The 24,649-nt window shown below is 43.4% G+C and overlaps 3 protein-coding genes across 3 annotated transcripts in view; 2 read left to right on the top strand and 1 right to left on the bottom strand.

Annotated features, from left to right (window-relative positions):
• Positions 1-7,111, top strand: part of LOC107396554 (chromobox protein homolog 1) — a 17,750-nt gene extending 10,639 nt beyond the window's left edge. The window contains exon 7 of the mRNA XM_070546770.1: positions 5,649-7,111. Within this exon, the coding sequence (XP_070402871.1) occupies positions 5,649-5,799 (151 nt within the window). The 3' untranslated portion in view covers positions 5,800-7,111. The remainder of the gene's footprint in view (positions 1-5,648) is intronic.
• Positions 6,328-24,649, bottom strand: part of LOC107396557 (endoplasmic reticulum membrane sensor NFE2L1) — a 22,032-nt gene continuing 3,710 nt past the window's right edge. Inside the window, exons 3-5 of the mRNA XM_070546992.1 lie at positions 10,023-10,131; positions 9,252-9,951; positions 6,328-9,177 (exon numbers count right to left, since the gene is read on the bottom strand). Coding sequence (XP_070403093.1) covers positions 8,258-9,177; positions 9,252-9,891 — 1,560 coding nt within the window. The 5' untranslated portion in view covers positions 9,892-9,951; positions 10,023-10,131 and the 3' untranslated portion in view covers positions 6,328-8,257. The remainder of the gene's footprint in view (positions 9,178-9,251; positions 9,952-10,022; positions 10,132-24,649) is intronic.
• copz2 (COPI coat complex subunit zeta 2) overlaps positions 23,086-24,649 on the top strand; it is a 26,898-nt gene continuing 25,334 nt past the window's right edge. The window contains exon 1 of the mRNA XM_054741924.2: positions 23,086-23,202. Coding sequence (XP_054597899.2) covers positions 23,185-23,202 — 18 coding nt within the window. The 5' untranslated portion in view covers positions 23,086-23,184. The remainder of the gene's footprint in view (positions 23,203-24,649) is intronic.

Here is a 24,649-nt window from a genome sequence, read left to right as displayed (position 1 = left end):
TACCAGACGTACAGTGTGAGCAGTCAGATCGCATCCGAGAACTGGGTCGTGCAGTGTGAGCGCATGACTCGTGAGATCTGCCCTGCGAGGAAGTCGTACAGTTTGAGCTGAAGCTGAGTGCTACGAGTGAAAAAGTCGCACAGTGTCCGCCCAGCTTAAGACAGGACACAAAGGACTGGATAGAGTGACCTTTCTCCTGACACAGTGGAGAGTAAATCTGGCAATCATCAGCATAGAGATAGAACGCCAGGCCAAGTTTACAAAAGATTGACCCCAGAGGAAGCAGATAAATGGCAAACAAAAGAGGACCAAGGATCGATCCCTGCAGGACCCCCCAGCGGAGCCCTTCCCAAGAAGAAAAAAAACTACCTAGTTCAACACAGAATGTCCTGTTGTGGAGATACGATCTAAACCAATCCAGAGCAGACCCTTTGATCCCAACCCATCATTCCAAGCGATCAAGCAGAATCACGTGGTCAACCGTGTCAAAAGCTTCTGTCAGATCTAACAACAGAAGCACCACAGATGTACCCTGATCTAGTGATAGATAGATATCATTTAAGACCCTCAGTAGAGCCGACTCTGTGCTACGGCCAGACCTGAACCCTGATTGGAAAACCTCAAACAGATCAGAGTCAGCTAAATGTGAGACCAGCTGCTGATAGACGACTTCCTCAAGCAGTTTCGATGTAAAAGGCAGGGTAGTGAGAGGCCTGTAATTTTCGATCACAGAGACATCAGCACCAGGTTTCTTCAGGGTCGGCCGAATAACTGCTGCTTTCAAAGCAGCTGGGACCACACCTGTGCTGAGGCTCCCATTGATAATCTGACCAAGTGAAGGGCCAAGGCACGGAAAGGCAGCCTTCCAGAGACGAGGCGGCAGAACATCAAGTGGAGAGCCAGATGGCTTCTGCCTCGCAACAAGCTTACTCTGCTCAGAGTATGAAACAGTATTGAGGGAGCTCAGGGTGGGTGGTGATGGAGGAACTGGAACCGGGTCAACAGAGTTACCAGAAATAGCTGCTCTAATGCCTGACACTTTATCAACAAAGAAAATCTTCAGAGTTTCCAGCAGCTGTAGGAGACATGGAGCTAGGCTCCTGATGAACCAGAACAGAGTTCAGTGTTTTGTAGAGAATCTTGGGATTCTTGGAGTTTGTTTCATTGATGTCTGGAAAATAGGCCGTTCTGGCAGCCCTCACAGCATCCTGATAAGCAACCAGAGATGCTCTGAACAACTCACGCGAGACCTGTAGGCCATCCTTTTTCCACTTTCTCTCAGAGGATCTACACGCCCGCCTACAAGCCCGTGTGACATCACAGAGCCAAGGCTCCCTCCTAGGCCTAGACTTGCAAAGTTTGAGCGGGGCAACCACGTCCAGGACCTGATTACAAAGTAAATCAAAGTGTTGTGAATAGTGTTCAGTGTTAGATGGAGCTGGGTTAAAGGTCTCTAACCTTACAGACATACAGTCCAAAAACATTGCAACAGTTTCTGCATCCAGGGCTCTGAACCTAGAAGCTGGAGCTTCACACACAGGGACAGGACATGGCAACGTAACATCACAGAGTATAGAGCTCCGGACCCCACGTGACTCTCAGTTAGTAGACGCCATATTGGCAGGAAAAAAAGGTAAACAAACATGGATCGTAAACATGAACGGGATCGGCTTGGATTTTACTTCGTCGGAGTTTACTTCACACTGTAAAACCGAAGAAATCGTTTTATATAGTCAGAAATTAAATAGACTAAACATCTCCGACCCTTACCGTGCCCCTGGGATACTTTTTAAAAACGCCAGAAGCTGTCAGAGCGGACTTCTTACTGGACCTGGCCGGGGAACCCCTTGGGATTCCCCCGGAGGAGCTGGCCCAAGTGGCTGGGGAGAGGGAAGTCCGGGCCTCTCGACGCTACTGCCCCCGTAACCCAACTCCGGATAAGCGGATGAAAATGGATGGATGGACAAATAACAGATTTACATGTAAGTAGTTTAAATAGAGTGCTGTGCTGTTTGAATGTATAAACTGAACGCTAAGAGAAATCACTAGTCTGATTTTTTTCCGTGAATAAAATAAATATGTCAGGCAGGAGCGTCTCAGGATCTGTCTGAGATCTGTCTCGGTGAGACAGATAATAGAAATCCAAAGTGCTTTTTATGTGTGATCTGACAACTGATCAACCATTGCTTAAAAGTTAAATACAGCTTAGCCGGTTAATAGCTGTGATCATAAAACACGGAAACTGCAGCACGCAGAAATCACGAGGCAACGTTTTACGTGGTGTTTACTTGTTGCTATGAGTAATAAGACAGAAAAAGCCACGCCAAAATAAGTTTAGGAAGCCCACTAAGAATCGTAATAAAAGCATTTAAAATAAACACCACACACAGTTGAGGAAACGTTGGTTTAAGTACCTGATATGAAGTGGTCGCTGCATAAGCGAAAACCTTTACTCTCGGGGTCCCACAGCTTCATTTCAGCCCGGTCACCATCGCGTTTTATTACAATGATCCAACGTTTGCGGCGCTCCGGATCTTGGGGAATCCTGTAGATGGCTCATTCCTTATGTCGTCTGCGTCTGTTCTGCATCCTGGAGCACAACAGGAATCTACCATATTTCCCGTTTGATTGAGTTTTCTGACATTAACAAATAGTCCAGCTGCGGGCTTCTGCATGCCAATATGGCGCCGTTTCGATTTGAACTGTTGTATGCCGGGAGAAGTGACATCAACTCCCGGAGCTCTATTGGAGAGTGGTCAGTGCACACAGGAGGCAATGTCACAAAGTTCATGACAGGGAGACCAAAAGAGAGAACCAGGTCCAGGGTGTGACCCCTGGCATGAGATGGGGACGATACCCATTGAGTTAGATTGAATGAATCTAGCAAATTCAAAAAGCCTTTAGAAAGCACATTGTCAGGACAGCAGATATGGATGTTAAAATCACCAAAAAATAGGACATAGTCGTATTTTAGGATGCAGTCTGCCACAAGATCATAGTTCATAGAAATCATTTAGGAAGTTAGAGTCAGTTTTTGGAGGGCGATAGATTAGCACGACGAGCAGGCGGGGGGAGACGCACAGTTCAAAGGAAGAAAATGGTGGGTGTAAGCTGTTTACAAGGAAAGCTGGATTTAAAAACAACAACCAGCCCACCACCTCTGCCCCGCGATCTGGGGATATTAAAACAGGAGTAGCTAGGTGGTACCAGCTCCAGCAGGGTGCTTGAGTCACAACTAAATAAACCCACTATATCAGGGAAATATTGTCCTCGGTTTGTGTCCTTCCAGTGAGCTTTGCAGATGTGGGAAAATGCCATCAGGCAGTAATCATTGTTAAATTAATAATTATTCTGGAGAGAGACCAACTCTTATCTGCCCCTGGGAGCCCCGTAATGCATAGCGTCATTTCAGTATGGTATGTTTTGTTGAACCTTTTAATTTAAAAGCAAACTTATTGTTGTATTAACGCTGAATAACCAAATTACACACAAGCAAGTCAATTGTAAATAAAACACAATTCAGTGGTATTCGTTACTTGTCTTTTTATTCCTCAAAATGTGTTTATATTTAGCAATTGTTTAAGTTTTAATATTTTGAATCTTTGAATGATTTCTTTTTTCTGTTTTCTTGTTTACTCTTTATTCTTATTCTAGTCTCTCCTTTTTGCTCCTGTGTCTGCTGTTACACCAACCCTTCCTAACCCAGGAAACTTAGGGTTAGGGTTAGGGCTGCTCGATTATGGCAAAAATAATAATCCCGATTATGGTGACTGAAATTGAGATCACGATTATTTAGGACGATTTTTCAATTTATGTTGATTTTATTTGTTTTTATTCAGTCATAAAATTGCTCAGGGCACAATTAGGACAAAAATAAGAAACAAGATGATCACTAAAAGAACTCCTGATTCCCAGTATAAAAAGACCAATATACTTATAGCTCATAGTTTATGACCCAAGGGCTATAGACCTTGGTTTAACTCATTTAAGTCTAACCAGTACAGACCCAAATACCAATATCTTGCAAATACTGACAGCAAGAATTATATAGTGGCATTTATAACAAATAAATGCAAATAAATTGATGTTCACAAAATGTTGCATAACATTTATTTAGTCTGTCAATGTGCTGTAGGACTGTGTCCTCAGAGAGATTAGTTATTATTTATCAGCGTGAGGAACTTATTTCTACCTTATTTATAAACTATTTATTTACAGGTCCACAAGTTAATGTAATAATTGTCCCAACCACAGCTGCACCCCCCACCCCCCAACCTGGTCTCACAGCAATCAGGGGCAAGCTGCACGTGTGTTTAGCTCGCCGCACGCGCACATTTAGCCGTTTTTAGCGGCTCAGGAGCCCGCAGGTGCGGTGTGTGTGTCACTCACTCTGGTTACTCCAACAGAGCCGACTCTGAGAACCATTTCTTTAGCGACTGACACATCACTACATCATTCCCTTTCCTAATGTCCTGAAGTACGGTCCGGAGAGCAGGCGGAGTGTTTAGCTAACCTGCAGGAAGCGTCAACGACAGTTATCCAGAAAGTAGTTAAGGGTTAGCAGAGATGTTTCTGAGGTGTTCGCTAGGTACTTTTAAGATTTAAAAAGTCAAGAAGGGGGTCTGAAAAGCTGTTAGCAATAGCGTCAAAGTCGCTAAGTTGGCAACACTGTGGGAGGAGCGCTTCATTTGCAACTCAGGGCAGCGCAAGCGGGAGGAGCAAATAATCGGCTTGTTTTGTTTTTTATAATCGTTCAAAACTCAGATCGTAATCGTGATTAAAATTCGATTAATTGAGCAGCCCTAGTTAGGGTTACCCCAACCAGGGACAATACTCTTCTATTCCTCTCTGTAATTGTTCTTGTTCCTGTTTTAAAGTAGGTATAATCTTTTAACAAGCAAAGAAGTTCTTCTGTTGAATGAACGTTCCTGCTTTAGAGCAGAGAAAGTGTATGAAACCCTAACAATTCAAGCTCAGTTTGCTCCACTCTGATTTACCTTGATGCTCACCTGTTCAGGGGTTAGGGTTAGGATGCCGGTACTAGTAGCGTGGATACTAATGACTATTAACACAAAGGAAGGGGGCGCTTCGACTGATGCGCTAACGGTGCAAAGCGCTATAGGGTTTGTAGCAAAATTTGTCATCAGGCCAGTTTTAATATATATTTGATCTCGTGGGCCAAATATAGACTGCTGCAAAATCTGGCCCAAAGGCCTAAGTTTGACACCTGTGAGCTAGCTCAACTGGTTAGCCACTTGTAGATAAATCTATTTCATAGGCTAGTGAACCTCAACTGGTGGATCGCAGGCCAACTCTGGCCCATCAGACCTGTCCACCTGTCCCCCCAATCCTTTGGGCCCTAATGTCCCCCAATTGGGGGACTTTGGGACATGAATTTTGCTGCTTAACTTCAAACAATGTGTGTACGCTCTCCAAACACAACTAAAACTCCCACCGGGACAGTTTAGATGGAAAACAAAGACGTTTTAAATAGTATTAAATACACTGGTGTCTGCTGAAGAAACGCCAGCCCTTCTTCTGTCGTATACCGTTGGTACCGTGCGTTACTAGCTACATCACCTGTTTTACTTGATGAGTGAAAACAAACTTTTCCACGGGGGTCATTTGTGTTGTTGTTTTGTTAACAGGAAGAACTCTGACGAGGCAGATCTTGTTCCTGCCAAGGAGGCCAACGTCAAGTGTCCTCAGGTGGTGATTTCTTTTTACGAGGAGCGCCTCACATGGCATTCCTACCCCACAGAAGAGGAGGAGAAGAAGGAGGAAGACAAAAAAGACTAGCGTGTGGTGGAAAGTGGACATGCAGGGCAGTAAACCAACTACAAACCACGTTTAATGACACTGACATCAGGTTTAGCTGCAGCAGTGTGAGGAGGCCAGCTGTGTAGCTGACTCACTGAATGTTGGTTTTCCTGCCATGCGTTGTACGTTCCTAAAGGTTCCTACCCGTGTGCTAATTACAGATGTTCATTATGTTCTTCAGGCATCTTGACCACCTGAGTTTAGTTTTCTCCTGTCAAATTATGTGTTTACCCTCGTCTTACATGCATTCTCCCTGCCAAACAAGGAGCCTGGTCACTGGTTTAGCCTGAAGAGTGGGCGGGGCTACTGCTGTCTGTGCAGCTAGTCTGTGGGGAATTTCTGCTGAAGAGTAAGATGTATTAATACGAAAGAGAATGAAAACGCTTTCTTTCGTCATTCTAGAGGTTCCTTTATTTTACAACCCCTGCCGCGAGCAATGCCGAGCGTTTTGTTGTGGAGCGGAGCTCGTCAGCTGTTGGACATCCACCTCCCTCCAGCCGGTGGGAGGTGGATGTTTCCACTGAAGACAAGAGTGAACATCAGGGTTTGCTAACATTGCATCATTTTTTATATTGCAGCCATCCGGCACACTCGGTCCCTGGTGTTTTAAGGCCGTGTGGCTTTAGCCTCCATCCCAGGGCAACAGAATGGTGTTTGTTTTCTTGTGGTTTTACCATGTTACACACACACACACACACAACACACACACGATGGAAGCTTTAAATCCAGTCTAGTGACTTCTATCTTTAGTGATTCCCTGATGGTTCTCTTCCTAATGTTTGCAAATGTTGTGTTAACTGTAGTCCAGCCATGCATTTCTACACACACACACACACACACGTATATATACTGTAAAACGTAGAGGCAGTAGCCTTTTCTTTTAGCAGACTTGGTTAGATCGGGCGTGGTGAGGGCATTCTGTTTGTTGTTATTGAATTTTCATTTTTGCCTTTACTTGTGAATGCTTTGTAAACTCCTAGCACACGTGCTTCTAGTCGTTTTCTAACAACTCTGTTTGAGATCAGGTCCAGCTGACCAGTCGGGGTGAAATGTGTCCCAGTTTGAGTCGATCCAAACGCCAGTTCATTTCTTTAGCCTATTAGGATTATTAGTGTTTTTCACAGGGACTAATCAGATGCAGATGAGCTAGCTCCAGTCTGGTGTTTTGCTTAGCTTTTTATGTTGTATCCTCTACTTTTAGCTAGTTAGCTTTTATCCGTCTGCTGCATGTTAGTTCATCTACTCTTAGGTGTCTGATCTGAAAAATAAATGTTTTTGGATTCATAGCAAACTGGCCTCTTCACTTCCACGAAGACTAAATGTTTATTCTGTCCTCTCAGCTCATTGGACAGAAACTTGCAGGTGATCCATTATGGTCACTTATCCAGTTAGCTGGTGAGAAATGTTCTTTATGAAAGGGTAAGTGTGTCCTACTGTCTTATTCTGACATTTACAGGTGGGTCATGTAAACATGCTTTGCCACCACCGGTTTTCGGAGCACTAACGGGACACTTTGCTCAGGAATACCAGAGTATTTCTGCAGAGTAACCGCAGAGAAAATGGTTTAAAATTAACAGGAGCAGGAACTCGACTCCCCTCTGACTCGCTGTTCGCTCACCAGTGGTTAAACCAGCTCTTCTGAGCAATCCAAGAAAACGAAATGGTCCTTGTGGCTTATCGTCCTAAAGCACAGGAATTAATTCATTACAAACCTGATAGAGTTGCAGCAGTGATGTTTCTCGTGTTAGCTTGACAAAACCCAACCCTGGAGTCTACCAGGTTTACCAATCATTCATCACATTTATTTAGAGAACAAAGCGTTTCGTGAGAACCAGCCAGCATACGTGGCACGTAATAAACCAAACAGTTCTGGTAACAAAACCATGAGAAGGAACACTAATGTTGTCTTCATTCGCTCCGTGGTGTTGGCACGTCCCCTCCACATGTATTCACCAGGTAACTGGAGACTGTCAGTAAGCGTGGAACTGGTTGCCCTGGTGATAGACGGGGACACGTCCAGAGTTGGGCTGTTAAGTCCAGTCATTGTGATTGTTAGTGGTGGCAAGCCATCAGACGCGTCCAGTCTCCTCGTGCACCTTTGTGATGCACATGTACACTTAAGACTCACGACGTCTTTCAGCAGCATTTCAGTCGAGTCCAGCACACCACGGGTCTGGTTCCCAGGTCTCTACGTGCACATCCCAACAGATACAACCACAGATGCAGATTTCCTGCATTTACCTGAAAAAAAAAACGACCGCTCTGAGTCGTTTTTAACAGCTGTTTGAAATTGTCCTTCAAAAGTAAAAACACTGAAATGATAATTGACTTTTTTTCTGTTCATCACATGAATTTTTTTATTTGTACCTTTTTTTAAGCATTCATAAAAACTCAAGATTTTACACATTTCTATGGAACTATGAAGACTAGTTTTTGTTCATTTGTCCCAGAGAAGATACGTTGGCCTTAACTTCTCGTCCCTCTGCTTGTTGCTGTTGTCTGAGGCCACAGCCTCTCCACCCTCGGGTACAAAGAGAAGTGTGTTCGCCGCAGCATCCAGCAGCCTTCCTTCTTCATCCCTGAGACTGCAGAAGACTTCCTGGGACAACAGTCCCAGTCTCTGCTTGATTTTGCTCATAAGCCTGATGACTTTCCATCGTTCCCTGAGTAGTTGAGAGTGCCGGCGCCTCAGACTTGACACCTCACTCTCTAATCCCAGCAGCACATCCTGTTTCCTCTTCCTGCAGTTGTGGGCAGCAATCTTGTTTTTACCACGCCGCCGTATGTCCCTAATGAGGGCGAGCTGCTCATCGGCTAGTTGATAATGGATGAGTAAGTCATTAAAGGCCTCCACAGGCAGGTGCACGATGAGCTCGTTGGAAAAGGGGATCTTGAAGGTCCGTGCGCGGCACTCGTCCCGACTGGTCCCAGACACGTGTCGGTATGGTGTCCTGCCGTGCTTCAGGGTAGATTTAGTCTGCCTAGGGTTCCTCTGAGAACCTGCAGAGGACAACCCCTGGCTGTAGGTGTGATCATGGACAATATGTTCCATCCAGGAATAACTGTGAAACCGTTCATTTCCAAAGCTGGTCTGGGAAAGATTCCTAACAACTTCCCATCGTCCCACAGCTTCTGCAGCCCTCTCCTCTAGCTTTACAGTCACTCCCCCACCTGGATCTGAGCCTTTGCTTTCATCTTCAGAGAACAAATCGTCCACAGCTGATGCACAACAGGAAAAGTTTGATGATGTAGAAGTGAAAGAATACTGAGCTGAGCTGCCAGAAACACATGAAGAAGCAGGGCTGTGGCTGGAGTCCAAAGAAAGTCCAGAGTCCGAGTCCAGCTCGTCTTCACCATCTATGAAGACAAAAGGTCAAATAAAAGACTGGATTTGTCAGAAAGAGTTGCAGGGGTTCTCCTCATTGACTGACCTGTTTTACCGAGTTCCCTTACATCTGTGTCGTCATGAAGCGGTACATCCTCTTCTGGTCTGGTCATCACCTCGGGGATGAGTCCTTCGTCCAGTGCAACATCCAACAGCCTTATGTCTTCTAACATGTTGGAGTTCTCTAAAAGTTCACTGAGTGGTCTGGTAAGGTCATCTGTGTCCTCACACAGAAAGGTCCTGTCACTCTTTAAAGTTGGGGTCCCAGCTGGTACCTCACATGAATCAGCCTCTGCTCTGTTTATAAAGTCCTGTGTTAATGGACTCAAGTCAGACATGGTAAAGATATCGTCTCCATCCAGCCCCAAGACGACGTTTTCTTCGGGACGTTGTCCAAACAGGATTGCTGAGGGTTGTAGGGAGTCCATGTTAGAGGTTCCCAAAGTGGTCCTTATGTCCTCTGGACTGTGGTCTTCCAGCTCTGCACTGGGAGTCAGGAGTAGTGTGCTTTGTAGTGACTGGTTTTCACTTCCTAAAACACACCAAGGAGATGAACATCTAATCTGGAACCCAGCCGGGATCGTGTCTCCATAGTGCTGTTGGTTGTAAAATCGTTCCGTAGGGGAACAAGTGCATGCTGCCTGAGAGTGCTGCTGATGAGACTGTGTCCCAGCACCTCCAAACATTCCAGGTGTTCCTGAATCAGATATCCTTTCAAATGCTCTTGGTGGTCCCACATCCGTGTTCTGACGAAGACAGATGGAAAAACTACATTTCCATTTTTCTTTAAATGTTTAATCATCTGTTTGTGACTCACTTCAGATTGTAGGAGGTCCAGCAGGTCCTGCCAGCGTAGTTCCAGGTCAGCGGGGGACTCCTGGTCAGAGGTCTGAACGTCCAGACCTTCACTTCCACCACAAACCTCACTCATTTGGAGACGGGAAGAAGAGAAAACGCAGCTTAGACCTCCTAAAACCTGTCGGGTCGTTTTCAGACGGGATAATGCTGCTCATGTTTACATGCTCAGCCTCTGCAGTAAACAAAGCGGGGTTGCAACACGTCGATGCTTAAACTAGCGCCAGCAAGCAGAAGGTCTGGTTTCAAAACAAGCCAGCTGGTCACACGGCCCGGGCAGACCCGACCAGCACCACTGTCCACCGGCGCTGATGGATATTTAATATTCACAAACATGCTGGGTCTGATGAAGCAACACGGCCTACGGTGTGTGTGTGTGTGTGTGTGTGTGTGTGTGTGTGTGTGTGTGTGTGTGTGTGTGTGTGTGTGTGTGTGTGTGTGTGTGTGTGTGTGTAACATGATGCTGAGCGTCAGCTGCAGTTCTCAGCCACTGCACAGGGACACTTTTGTCTTTCAGACATTTTTATTCTGGACTCTTGCTGAGATGTCCCCAGACCAACAGCATGCTCTTCTGCTTGCGTTTATTCATTCATCATTCGTGTTTTTTCATCTTTCCTCCAGACTTCCATTCGAGCTTCCTCAGCTGTCAACAGTAACAGTGATTTAGGTTAATGAGCTACCACAACAAAGTCACCACACTATTGAAAGACAGCACCTATTAAGGGACCCAGCAAGTGGAAACAAGAAGAAAATCACAGGAAGTGCTGAAGGACAAACTAATCCACCGCGCATATCCAGGAGAAGCCACCCCATGTATATATGGTCTTCTGGAGATTCACAAGGAAGGAACACCACTCAGACCTCATCAGCAGCATCAACTTGGTCACAACATAGCAAAACATCTCTCGACCACCCTGGCCCCACTGGTGGGAAAGACCCAACATCACATACACAATTTGGTGAATTTTGCAAAGAAAGTTCAAGATCTCAAACTGGCCCAGGAGAAACCATGGGCTCATTTGATGTCACTGCATGGCAGGACAGGATGATTCCTTAAACGAGAGGACAAAACTGACTCCAGACAAGGGGCCTCATTCATCAAACGTTCATAGAAAATTCCTTAATTCCTTCTTATGAATGAAATTTATGTTTATGTTCGTACAAACGGTCAAAATCCTGATTTATGAAACATGCGGTGGCCTCTCGTTTCCTCCGCAGTCGTATGATGATGAAGTCCACCTGTGTGTACCCAGGTGCTCGTGTCCGTTCTCAGTAATGTACATAAAGAAATGCCCTCAATTAACCATATTTGGTCACGCTAAATCCTCAGCACATGAGAGGATTCCCTCGTTCTACGCAGGAAAAGAAGAAAGATTGCAAGATCTAGACACCTCTAGGCTGCTGAAGCACAAAACCAAACAAGTTGCAGAGGTTATAAACGCAGTTGGGACAGAGAGGTTCCCGTCAGGAATAGATAAAAACTTGAATCTGATAAATTGCAGAGTAACAGGTTGTCATTCACATTTTACATGTAGGAGTTAGTTTTATTTGGATGTCTGAGAGGGCGCAGCCTGTTCTGAGCTGTCATTCAGTCAGGTTACATTGGCAACGCGTGTGTGGTCGCGGAGCCGCAGAGGTTCTAGGGCCTCTCGTGTAAAATACAAAATGAGCTGGAATCAGATTTGTGCGGTTTATCTGTCACTCCACAAAGGGTCTCAAATCACAGCACAGCTCCAGAAGGATCTCCAGGCCGCGCGCTCACGGAAACGCGTCCACTCCGAAGAGCGCGCTCTGACTAATCCTTAATAATAATAAATTATCTTTTATCTAGCGCATCTCAAGCAAACTCAGGAGGCGTTTCACAGAGACAAAATTATAATACAATAAAATGAAACCAAAAATATTAACTATTAAAACAATTAACACTATCATAAAAATGGGAAGAGTGATTACAAAAAAACACAAAATCCACTAAATGTCAGATTCACATCAGGTGTTTTGTCACTAATTATGTGACTCAGCTGTTTTTCCTCCATAATAATTAGTGGATGAGGAACATGTGTGGATGACTGAGACCTTCGCTGTTGCGGTTCCTCGTTCTACCACTAGATGCTGTTCCCACGTGGTCTGAAGTTTTCTTGTGTTTAGGAACATTTCCACACACCGGTACAAAACGATGAATACCACACGATGTGTCATTTAGTTCCTACACACGATATATGCACAGATCTGTGCGTAAGTTACGGTTGATAAATGAGGCCCCAGATCTGGACCTCTGCTTTTCTATCACCTATTTCAATCACAACGACATGTTTGTGAAATGATTAGATAACTAATTACACACTAATGATTACCTAAGCTTCACACAACAAAAACTTACCTAAAAAGTAACTAATGCTGAACGAATCAGGATCAAATGATTAACTAATGATTACCCAAGCTTCACAACCACCCCAAGGTGGATTGATTAGCTTAACAATTTCTTAATGCTTACTTAATGGTTGGTAATTCATAAAATGAATTATATACCTAATCACCCATTAATGATTCTATAAGGATGACACAAGCTTACACCCAGCCCCAAACCTATCCCAGAATGATTAATTAATGTTTGGTCAGTCATTATTACTGAATCAGGAACTAATGACTCATCAATTATTGGTTACTTTTTGCTTATAAACCGTATAACTGAGTCTTTACAATTGCAATCATTCTGTTTCTGTGCATTTTCTGACATGTTTGTGTAAACTGGAAACTAGAATCTAGGTCTGAAAACGTCTCAGTGCTGCCCCCTATGGCAGAACTGTGGCTACTGCATTTTAAACTTGTGATTTGCTGGGGCTGGTACAATTTCAGTCATGGGTACAGGCTCCTCCCACTCCCCCTCCCTCCAAGTCCCAGGAAGGAAATTCCCCACAATTGGCCATGCCACTCTGTGTCTCCTGGCAACGCCCACTTTCATGGCATTATTCAAATCTTGACTAGGGGTGGAGTTAGGTTTTCTGATTGTGTGCAGTCCCTCTTTAAGTAAGTTGCATTGTTAAATAAATGTCGGCATTTACAGTGTTTAAAGCAGAAGAAAAGTCTATAAAAAATCCACCAATCACTCCATGCAGCAGCGTGCACAGCACTCACGTGATGAACATGAAGGCCGTGTCATATAACCTCTTGGTCAAAAACGTTAGTGGGGCTGCCTAAGAACCTTGAGCGGGTACCCAGCTTCTCCTGTTTCCTGCCTGAGAATAGCAGACGGCTGGCTATTCCCGTTTCCCGGGACACCTGGGCCGGCTCTGAAGCGAAGCTGTAGTCCTGCTGGTCAATGGTGGATCTGTGAGGGAGATCCATCGACATAAATATACTAGACATCTCCTTTCCATAGGCTCCAATATCACGTTTTTGAGGCCAAATGGGAGGTGGCCACCACCGCCATTTTGACCGTGTCACAGGTTCCGTCAAGCCCAGACAATTCCACAAAAGGGAGGACTGGGCTCAAGATGGCGACCAGTGCGGAGGTGTTGTGAGGAGCTCCGTGACTGTGAGTTGTACCACGTTAACAAAGGCAAATAAACCATATATTACCGGCATTGTTGTTCAAGGAATCGTTTATGCATAAGATAAGAGGAAGAAGAACTTGTTACTGAAAGGATACTCACCTCCACGTCGACTGTTTCTAGCTGGCTAGCTTACAGTCATCTCAGCTCAATCTTTTGAAATGGCAAAAAGAGGACCGAAAAATTCCAAAGAGGAAGCCTCTTTACTGCAACGAGGTATGCAGGACTTTGATGCTGCTTTCACTCCACTACCTGTTACACCCACAAAGAGCCCTGATACAAAAAAAGCAAAATCAGCTAACATCTCACCTGAAGGAACATCTAACGATGACATCTTGAAAGCCGTAATGGAACTATCTGGCCGCTTTGCAGCGCTAGAGCAAAAAATAACTAAAAATACAGAAGGTATCGCTAATGTCTGTGATCAGCTAAAAGCAGTTGAAATGCATGTACAGAAGAACGAAAACATGATTAAAGATGTATCGGAGCAGTTGGTTAAGGAGCAGCAAAGAAGTGATGATGCCGAACGATACAGCAGACGATGGAACCTGCGGCTGTATGGCAAGAAAGAAACACCGGGGGAAAACATCAGAGAGGAGATAATGAAGCTCTTCGTTGCGCTTGCACCAGAGGATAAAGAAAAGTTGGATTTCCTTGTTGATACTGTGCACAGGGTTGGTGTAGTCCGGGACAATTCCACTCGACCTGTCATTATTCAGTTCACTATGCGAGCTTTCAGAAACAAGATCTGGAAGGTATCCCGTGACAACAACACACTTAAAGAGAAGAAACTGTTCCTGAAGGAAGATCTGACACAGGCTGACCGGATGGAGCGAAATCGGTTGTGGCCGATAGTGGAGGAAGCTAGGAAGCAAGGAAAGCGTGCTGGCTTTAGAGGCCCTCATGCTTACATAGAAGGGAAAAAAGTTACTCGCTAGATGTTGATTTAAAGCTGTGTGACGATGGATGCTGGTAAAATTGTTTTCAGTTAATACTTGAAAAAGGTTTAAAAAATGTGCATAAAGCAAATGGGTACTTGCAGTTAAGGTTAAAGGTTCGTAAGTACTATTCTTTTATTATTTTTCTTTTTTCTTCATCTTTTTTCTTCTCGGTGATTGTTATTGACATCAGCAATTTGTTCAAATATGGCAGGTTTTAGTTTTAAGGCACTAAATGTTTGTTCACTTAATGTTAGGGGTCTACGGGAAATCACAAAAAGAAAGGCAATTTTCATATTTTGTAGGAACTGCAATGCAGACTTCGTTTTTCTGCAGGAGACTCATTCATGCAAGGATGATGAAAAGTTTTGGAAGTCACAATGGGGGGATTCCATATTTTTTTCTCATGGCTCAAATCACTCTGCTGGCACGGCAATTCTGTTAAATAGATTTTGTGGTGACATACTGCAGTCTGTAATGTCAAATGAAGGTCGCTGGCTTATGTTGGCTGTGAAATTGGATAACCAACATTTTATTATTGGAAATGTTTATGGCCCAAATAATTCATCTCATGCAAGAACTGTTTTTCAGGAATTTTCTTTAAAGTTGGATTTTTTGAAAGCAAAATACAATAACCCCATTTTAATTATTGGAGGTGACTTTAATGATGTTTCAGATGATATTGTGGACCGGCTTCCTCCAAGGTTTACATCAATAAGTTTCAAACCTACTGAATTTTTGAGCGCAAATTACCAGCTTACAGATGTGTGGAGATATATGAACCCTGACGCTACACAATATACGTGGTCCAATTCTAGCAGGAGTTCCCAGTCACGAATAGATTTATGGTTAATGTCTACACATGGATTACAATATGTCACAGACGTTTCTCACTCACATGCCCCATTATCTGATCATAAATTAATAAATCTTAGATTAAAAGGAGTTAAAGAACGACCAAGTATTAGGGGCTATTGGAAATTTAACAATGACCTTTTGGAAGATAGAAATTTTAAGGAAAGTGTTTCATTTTTGGTTGAGAAAATTTTTAAGGAAAGAGAGATGGATCCAATTCAAAAGTGGGAGTTTTTCAAATATAAGGTTCGGGAAACAGCAATAAAACGATGTAAAGAAATACAGAAACAGAACACAAATAAAATGCAACATTTAATTGTTAAATTAGAGCCCCTAATATCTAAGCAAGACTTGTCTGAAAGTGAATTAAGAGTTCTGTCCAATCTAAAAGATGAACTTGATAAAATGTATGTCAATTTAGCTAAGGGTGCATTCATAAGGTCTAGAGCTAAGTGGTTAGAGAAAGGAGAGAAAAATTCTAGTTACTTTTTTGCTCTAGAAAAAAGAAACAGGAAAAGAAACAACATTGTGGCTCTTAATATTAATGGTATAATAAACTCAGACCCTGCTATGATCGCCAATTATACTACCTCATTTTACAGTGATTTGTATTCTACAAAATTTAATCAGACTAATTGTGACAGATTCTTAAATCATATTAGGATGTTTACACCTCTGATATCGGAGGCCTTTAAAGACTCTTGTGATGCTGAGCTTTTATTTCCAGAAATTACAGATGCTTTGCATTCAATGAAGTTAGGAAAGTCACCTGGTAGCGACGGACTCTCAGTAGAATTCTATCTTTGTTTTTGGGAATTAATTGGTAGTCACCTTTTTCTGATGTTCAAAGAATGTATAAGTAGGCAAGAAATGACAACAACCATGAAACAAGGTCTTATAACTCTGCTCCCTAAGACAGACAAAGATCCTTTAAAAATAGAAAATTGGAGACCTATCTCACTTTTAAATATTGATTACAAAATTTTATCTTTGGTGTATGCGAAAAGACTAAAAAAGGATTTAGGTGAGATAATAAGTGAAAACCAGAACGGATTTCTTCCCAAACGTCACATTAGCTCTAATAGTAGACTAGTGTTGGATCTAATCGATTATTCACATTTTATAAACTCAAATGCTTTGATGATTTTCCTTGACTTTTATAAGGCATTTGATTCGATTGAACACACCTTCATTTTACAAACACTTCAAATTTTAGGTTTCGGAGAGTCGTTTATTAGTGTTATTGAAATGCTTTATAAAGATATAAACAGCTCAATAATTTTATATCCACAGATGTCTGGGAGGTTTCCAATATTAAGAGGTGTACGACAGGGCTGCCCAATTTCTTGCTTTTTGTTTCTGATTGCCGCTGAACTTTTGTTTTTAAATATTTCACACAATCCAAATATTCATGGTTTAGAAATTTTTAATAGAGAAGTTAAGATGTCCCAATTGGCAGATGACACAGTCTTGTTTCTTAGAGATAAATCACAGATACCAAATGCTCTACATGCAATACGAGAATTTTCAGAAGCTTCAGGACTGAAGCTACATGTTGATAAAAGTGAAATTTTATGTTTATATGAGACCAATGACCAATATATGTTTAATATTCCCGTCAAACAAACTGTTAGATATTTAGGAATTCACATAATAAAAGACAAAATGATGAGACAAACATTAAATCTGCAATCAAGGATTAAAAACACTCGTTTGATTCTTAATATGTGGCTGCAAAGGGACCTCTCTATTTTTGGCAGGGTGTTGTTAACAAAAGCGGAAGGCATATCAAGGTTAGTATATCCCGCCCTCTCCCTTCATGTTAATGATGCAACTTGTAAAGAAATTAACAGTTTATTTGTAAACTTTGTCTGGAAGTACAGGTATCATCATCTAAAAAAAGACATACTCTATCTGGAAAGAGCAAAGGGGGGGCTTAGAACTCTTAAATTTTTTCCACTTAAACAACACCTTTAAAGTCAAATGGATTAAAAAATGTCTAGAAATGCCAGAATCTTTATGGAATTTTATTCCACACAACATATTTAAAATGGTAGGGGGTTAAATTTTCTGTTACGTTGCAACTTTATTATTTCTAAATTACCAGTGAAACTTTCAATGTTTCACCAGCAGGCTTTACTTGCATGGAAATTATGCCATACACATAATTTCTCCCCACACAAAGAAATATTATGGAATAACGGTAATATTACCATAAACAACAAAAGCTTATACAAAATTAATTGGGTTGAGAAAGGCATCATTTTTGCTGCGGATTTATTTGATGATAACGGAAGCCTTTATACCTATGAAAACTTTTTGAAAACTAAGGACTTTCCAGTGAAATACAGAGAATTTGCCTCGGTCATGAGAGCCATTTCTTCAGGCATAGTTGAGTTAATGAGAGCACACTCTGTTTATCAGAGATTTAGTTTGCAGATGCCATCTCTAAAAGTTGGGGGTATTGATTTATTAGACAAGAAATGTTCAAACCAGCATATAAGGAAGGTTTTATGTTGTTCTGATACAGTGGCACCCAAAGGAAAGTTTTTCTGGAACACACAGTTTGATATAAATTGGAAGAAAGCATGGATGGTTCACTTTCAATACTGTATTTCAAACAAGATAAGGGAACTTAATTTCAAAATTTTACACAATATTTATCCATGTAACAAAAAATTATCATTGTTCAAGGATCTGGATGAGAAATGTACCTTTTGTCACACTGGTTCAGAGACTATCATACACTTATTTTATAATTGTCCTCTCTCATCTGGATTTTGGAAAGATATGGAAAATTTCATTATGATTAAATCCAAACACACTATCCAAATCAGATCTAAGGATGTTATCAAGTTTGAATGTAATGATAAAATGTTAAGTTTTATAATTAATTTAATGCTTCTTTTAGGGAAATTTCATATACATAAAGCGAGGGTCTCCAAATCTCTCCCTAACTTTTGCGTTTTCTTAAATGACTTCCATTCATATGTTAACACCATAAAGTTAATTGTAAATAAGAAGGCAGAACTCACTTTAATAAGTCTTCAATGTTTATTTCTGATTGACCCTGCATAACAAAAACAATCAAAAAATGTACCTTTTGGAAGGTTGTATTATCTGTTATGTGCCTCTTGTCAATTAATGAGCTGATGTCTGTTCGTGTGTATATTTGATGTATGTTTGTTAGTGCGACTATGTATTTGTGACAAAAACAATTAAAGTTTGTTAAAAAAAAAAATCCACAAAAGGGAAGAGAGGTGGAGCTGAGGGTAGGGCTGTAAGGCTGGGATCAACTGACGACACCCGGTCGAACTAGCTACAAGCTAACCTGAAGCTAACCCAAAGCTAACGCAGAGGTGGGAGCTAAGCTAACTGAGGTAGCAACCTAGCTACAACCGGAGTTAACTGTGCATAACACCAGAGCTTCTGAGCCAGAGATACGCCGGGCTGACTGCTGGGTAAAACCAGGTGGAACACAGAGGTCTCCCAAGACCTCCACAAGCCGGCAGCCGCACAGCAGACAAGCGCAGCTGCGATCTGAGATGCGCAGAGCTGCCGCTGGGGAGAACCGGGTGGAAAGGTTTCCATCCCAGAGCTCCACAAGCCGGCAGCCCGCGTAGCACACAGAAGCCGCGATCAGACAGAGATGCGCCGAGCTGCGGGGAGAGGAGAAACGGGTGGAAAACATCGGTCTCCCGAGAGCTCCACAAGCCGATAGTTGGAACCCAGCTCCACCAACATGTTATATTTCAACCCATTTTCTAAAGTGCATCATTATGTTAAATGCACTGGGTTTTACCCTATTACATTTACATTTCATGGTTTAACAGTACATGTTAAAATCTAAGCTCAGCTCGGCAGTGACCTAAAATACATAAATATAATTTTACTTACCGAAAAAAATGAGGTGGAGACTCCTTGGACGCTCTATTAGTGCAATTAATGCCACAGCAAGTCATTTTGTCCAACAATTGCACAAATAATATCCAAAAAAGAATACACACACACAGAGACTCAAAATCCCGGAACAGTTTCCAAGCCAGACCGAGGCTCTACTGAGGCCTTTCCATGGAGCTAGCTCTGTGGTCACGTGGGTCGGATGCTCATTAATTATACAGAATTAGGCTTTTAATACACTTAAACAGAAGAGTGAGAAAAAAATTCACCCCCCTCAGAGTTGTCATGAGTGTAAACTAGATCATTTAAACCAAAAATATGTTTTGGTACCAGGCTGTAAACATGTTTATTTCTGCTGTGAAATTGGTATTTTTAACATGGGAGTCTATGAGGATTTGCTCGCTTCTGACACCAGCCCCTAGTGGATGAGGGTGGAACTGCAATTTTTGGTACTTCCGGGTTTGATTCAATTTTGGAGCCACATTGTGGGGGCTTGGGGAGATCACAGAAACACTGCAGCTTTTTGTTGATGCTGCTTCACTTTTGAGACGCTCAACCGCAATTTTGTCCTTGAAAATGCTCGGGAAAACTGTTAGCTTTGGGCTAGTATGTAGCTAATGTTCCGCAGATCTCCGGCTCCCAGAGATGGGACCATCAACAACAGTGGACTCGCAAATCTCACCGTGGTGGACCAATGATGCCCGATATCCTTGGTCAGCTTACCTAGTTTTGATTTGTTACTAAGCAAGCCGGAAGTGCCTTCACATTGGAGTAGTTCTGTTGTGCTTATCTTGCTGAACACAGCTGGAAAAACTCCATTAGCTTTGGGTTAGCATGTAGCTAATGTCCTACCCATCTCTGACTGTAAAGCAAGAGCTGATGGGGGGGGGGGGGGGGGGGCTTGGGGAGAAATTATGACACGTCTCTAAATAAAGTAAAATTTTCTAGTGCAGAGAGGAGCCAACCCATAGAAGCACTGATTTGATCTCATTTCAGAGAAAATAGAACAGGTTATAGATGCACCTAATAAATAAAATTACTAACAAACTCAGGAATCTGTTGCTTCACTGTTCTGGTGCTGAAAATATCACTAATGCAGATCAAAGGAGATACACAGATGAATGCACCTCTTATTTATTATTTGGAGACTACATTTACTGCAGCTGGCAGAGATTTTTTCTATTGATACACGGAATTTACAGAATCATTTTAAATGTTAATGGGGGAAGACTGCAGGAGGGAGCAGTAAAATACAGGGGGTCCCCAGCAAAAACCAGAAACTTTACGAGGCTGATGAAACCTGCTGGTTTTCCATCAGGCAGTCACGGGGCAGCTCCAACAACCCAGTGGCTGTGCTGGGTCAATGTTATCGAGCTCAGTCCGGCTCGGCCGTGAACGAGCCGAGGCGACGTCGTGCTCTGCTTAAGAAGAAGTGTTATTTTCCCGCTTCAGAAGAAGCGTCCAACGTGTTTTTACGCTTTCTCCGAGACATGTCACGACTCACGTCGCTAAGTTGTTAGCGCGCGGCGCTAACACATCAATAGTGCAGCGTAGCCTGCTGGAGGTTTTAAGGGTTCAGATGAAAATACCCAACCTCTCAGGCTGCTCACACATCGATCTTAAGTTGTCGTTGTTGCGCTCACGCCGTAATACAGTATTAGATGCGTTTAAAGTCAGACATGAAAAAATAAATTTTACATGAATAAGTGATGCTTAGCCTGGTGGGGGGAGGAGAACCTGGCCTAGTAAGCACTGGGGGAAAACCTGTCTAGATCGTCAACACTCGTTTATCTTAACGCTATTGAAACATGTAAACCAAAAAGCATTATATCCACTGCTACCTTTCTAATTTTAATCTCAGTAACTTATGCTGTAACTGCACCTTGCCCTGCCTGCTCCTCCTTGCTGCCGCCGGCTGTGATCACAAGCGACAACATAGTAGTTCCCGCTGCTTCTTCGGGAAACAGCCCAAAAAAAAAAGAAAAAAAAAACTTGGGATCTTGTAGGCGTGGCGGTGGGATTTCAGCCGTGGCGGGCCGCCACGGCTACGCCTATGTAAGGGAAACCCTGGTTTTATTACCTGTTGCGCACACGTATGGGAATTTTGTATTGCGAGCAGGTGAGGGGGAGTCAGACTTTGCTGACTCCTCAAAGCTCAAACCTTGAATCTGTTTTATTTTGCATAGATTATTAGTGTTTGTGGCGGTCAGAGGGACCGACGGCGCCAAATGGCAGCCTCGCCTCTGTCAGACCGCCCCAGGGCGGCTGTGGCTACGCAGTAGCTTATCATCACTGGCAGTGTGTGAATGTGAGAGTGCATGAAAGCGTCTCTGAGTGTCCCTGAAAGTACTGTATAAGCTTGATGTATACAGTACTATTATTATTTATTATCCCAGCTTTGTGGATCTCATCGTTTTCCTGTTGTGTGATGCTTGTGAAAGCTGATTAATGTGTTCTGAAGGAAACATTTTTGACAACCAATAAAGTCGCTTGAATTGAAACCTGGACTGGAATGGCTCTGAGGACGCATTCCCCTAATTAGCTGCTCAGCGGCCCAATGGTTAGACTCGCCAACAGGCTGCATCTTACAATCGGTAAGTGTGTGTGTTTTAATTAATTCATACGTATTTAATGTGATGTGAAAATAATTGTGTGAAATAGTGTAAAGTTTTTTTATCGTGCATTTCTTTGGAGTTTCTATAAATTGTTTGTTAACATGTTAAACTCAATATGAAGTGATGAACAATGGCTAATGTGCTTTTGATAGTTTATTTCTCTACCCGTTTGTTTTCTTGGATGTTTTTTGCTCTCCTGCCTTTAATGCTCTTATGTTTATGTTTTTTTTTCTTTTTGGTCATAAAATGATGTTAAAGATGATTCAAGAGTCAAGCGCGCAACGGGACTTTACAAATAAATAGTGGGTGTCTTCTCTCATAGCTGGAAAAAGAAGACAACACTGAACAATAGCGTAGGAAGAATTAAATTTACCGGAACACTCAGCTAAGGTGGCAGCCCAGGGAGGGCTGCCACCTTACTGTGGTGGAGGGGTTTGAGTGTCCCATTGATCCTAGGAGCTAATTTGTCTGAGGCTTTCTGCCTCTGGTAGGGTCATCCATGGCAAACAGGTCCTAGGTGAGGGATCAGACAAAGAGCAGCCCATAGACTTCTTATGATGAATTAAATAAATGGAAACGGTGTTCCCTCGCCCGGACGTGGGTCACCGGGGCCCCCCTCTGGAGCCAGGCCTGGAGGTGGGGTACGTTGGCGAGCGCCTGGTGGCCGGGCTTTCACCCATGGAGCCCGGCCGGGCACAGCCCGAAGAAGAAACGTGGGTCCCCCTTCCCATGGGCTCACCACTCGTGGGATACTAGTGCGTAGTCTGCACTTTCGTATGCTTTTTAACCCTAATGGGCATCTGCTGAGATCTTGCTCCAACACAAATATACTGCTTGCTTTCATCAATTTAGGTATCTACTGCCTCCTATCACCAGGAGAAATACACACTGTCCCATTAAGGATCTCGTGGCCATGAGGGACTCTTCTCCCCCCTCCGTACTACAGCGTCTGATATGACAGTGTGCAGAAAATCTGAGTCACAAAATCCATGTTGGTGTCCCAGAAATCGACAGGTTCATGATGAAATCCAAATATTAGATGAGGTGCTGCGGTTGTGTTGGTTCAAGCTAAACCTTTTTAAAGCACATTACGGAGATGCTCAGAGGACGCACAGTGTCTGGATGCACGGAGACTTTTATTGTGAAAGGTCAAAGGAAAGCAGGAAGAGACGTGTTTGGAGCGCGCTCTGCTAGTGTCTCGGGAGCGCGCCCGTGTGACAGCACAGAACTGTCCACGTCAACACAGCAAGGCGTCAGCAGCAGCGATGGAAACTACGTCCCCGGTGAGTCCCCGGTGCACCGTCTCACCGAACACGGAACCGACATCTCCGTGAGTCGGACCGGGTCCGGGGTCTCGGTACGTCTCCGCAGCGCGCCGGGCAGTTGTTGCGTTCTTGAATCGGTGGTGAACGGTACCGAAGAGAAGCTGGGTCCGGTGGGGGGAGGCTTCGCGGCATAAACCGGTTTAATTCTTCTTGAGCGACACGGTTCTGATTCCGGTCGTGACGGTGTCCGGTGGCAGTTGCGCGCAGGCCGGTTCGCCTTTGGTTCTGATGTCGGTGTAAACAGATTCCTGGGGTGACCAGTGTGACAACTTCTCCAGGTGTTCGGACCAGCTGATTCCACAGCTGTTGGCCCTGAGCCGCGCGCACCGGGACCCGGCCACGGTTCGGTTGGACCGGTTCCGGCTGCGAGCAGGACGGAGACACCGTTTCATTCAACAAGTGCGTCTCCAGCTGCTGTGAGCCGGGATTGGAGTTGCCTCCAGTCACGTGTGAAGGTGCCACGTCTACCGTTCCGACCGCCTCGCGTACCGTATCCTACCGAACTCACCCCCCCAGACATTCACTCGTTCACAGATGGAATTCATTCTTTTATCAAAGCTTGACAGAAGGTAGCCATGCGACTGAAATGACCTCACGGAGGTTGAGCTTGGTGTGCTCCTAAACCAAAGTATCCTGTCCTCTCACCTGGTGGCAGAGGCAGCAGATCCCTCTCTAGCCACCGTCCTTACGCACACATCTGTGCGTATTTGGTGCGTAGGCACGAATTTACGGATTGTGTGGTATTTACCAATTTGTACTTGAGCGAACATGTTCCTAAACATAGACTTGTGTGTGTGTGTGTGTGTGTGTGTGTGTGTGTGTGTGTGTGTGTGTGTGTGTGTGTGTGTGTGTGTGTGTGTGTGTGTGGCCCAGGGGCGTAGCACCAAATTCTGGGCCCTAGGTACAAGTCTTCTAGGTGGGCCCCCATGCTCAATTATTTAATATCTCTCTTACACATTTTTTGTCATGCTATAAGACAAGATAATAAATATGATCTTAGTTTAACCTCTATATTGAGCAAATACAAATGCCAGCATAATAAAAGTGAAATGCCCAGACTTCACATATAATTATTTTTATTTGCCAACAATGTGTTCAAACAAAAATCCTGGAATTTATTTTCCAGTAAATGCCCACTGACGGGTCTTCATGTTAGCAAAATCACTTATGAGATCTTTAAAGTCCAATCCTTTGGCTAATTGGCTTTCAATAGAAAGAAGAGCTAGGCTGTTCAGTCTATCCTGGGACATTGTTGATCTCAAATAATTTTTCACCAGTTTCAGTTTGCTAAAAGCCCGTTCACCCCCAGCAACAGTCACAGGTAGTGTGCAAAATATCCTCAGTCCAATACAAACTTATCCAAAAATGCTCTGTAATTGCATCCTGTAGATGGCATTAAGCAGCT

Source organism: Nothobranchius furzeri, chromosome 18, assembly GCF_043380555.1.
Source record: "Nothobranchius furzeri strain GRZ-AD chromosome 18, NfurGRZ-RIMD1, whole genome shotgun sequence".
Classification (NCBI taxonomy): Eukaryota; Metazoa; Chordata; class Actinopteri; order Cyprinodontiformes; family Nothobranchiidae; genus Nothobranchius; species Nothobranchius furzeri.
Note: the sequence above shows the minus strand (reverse complement) of the source record. Positions and strands in the feature narration are given on the sequence as shown.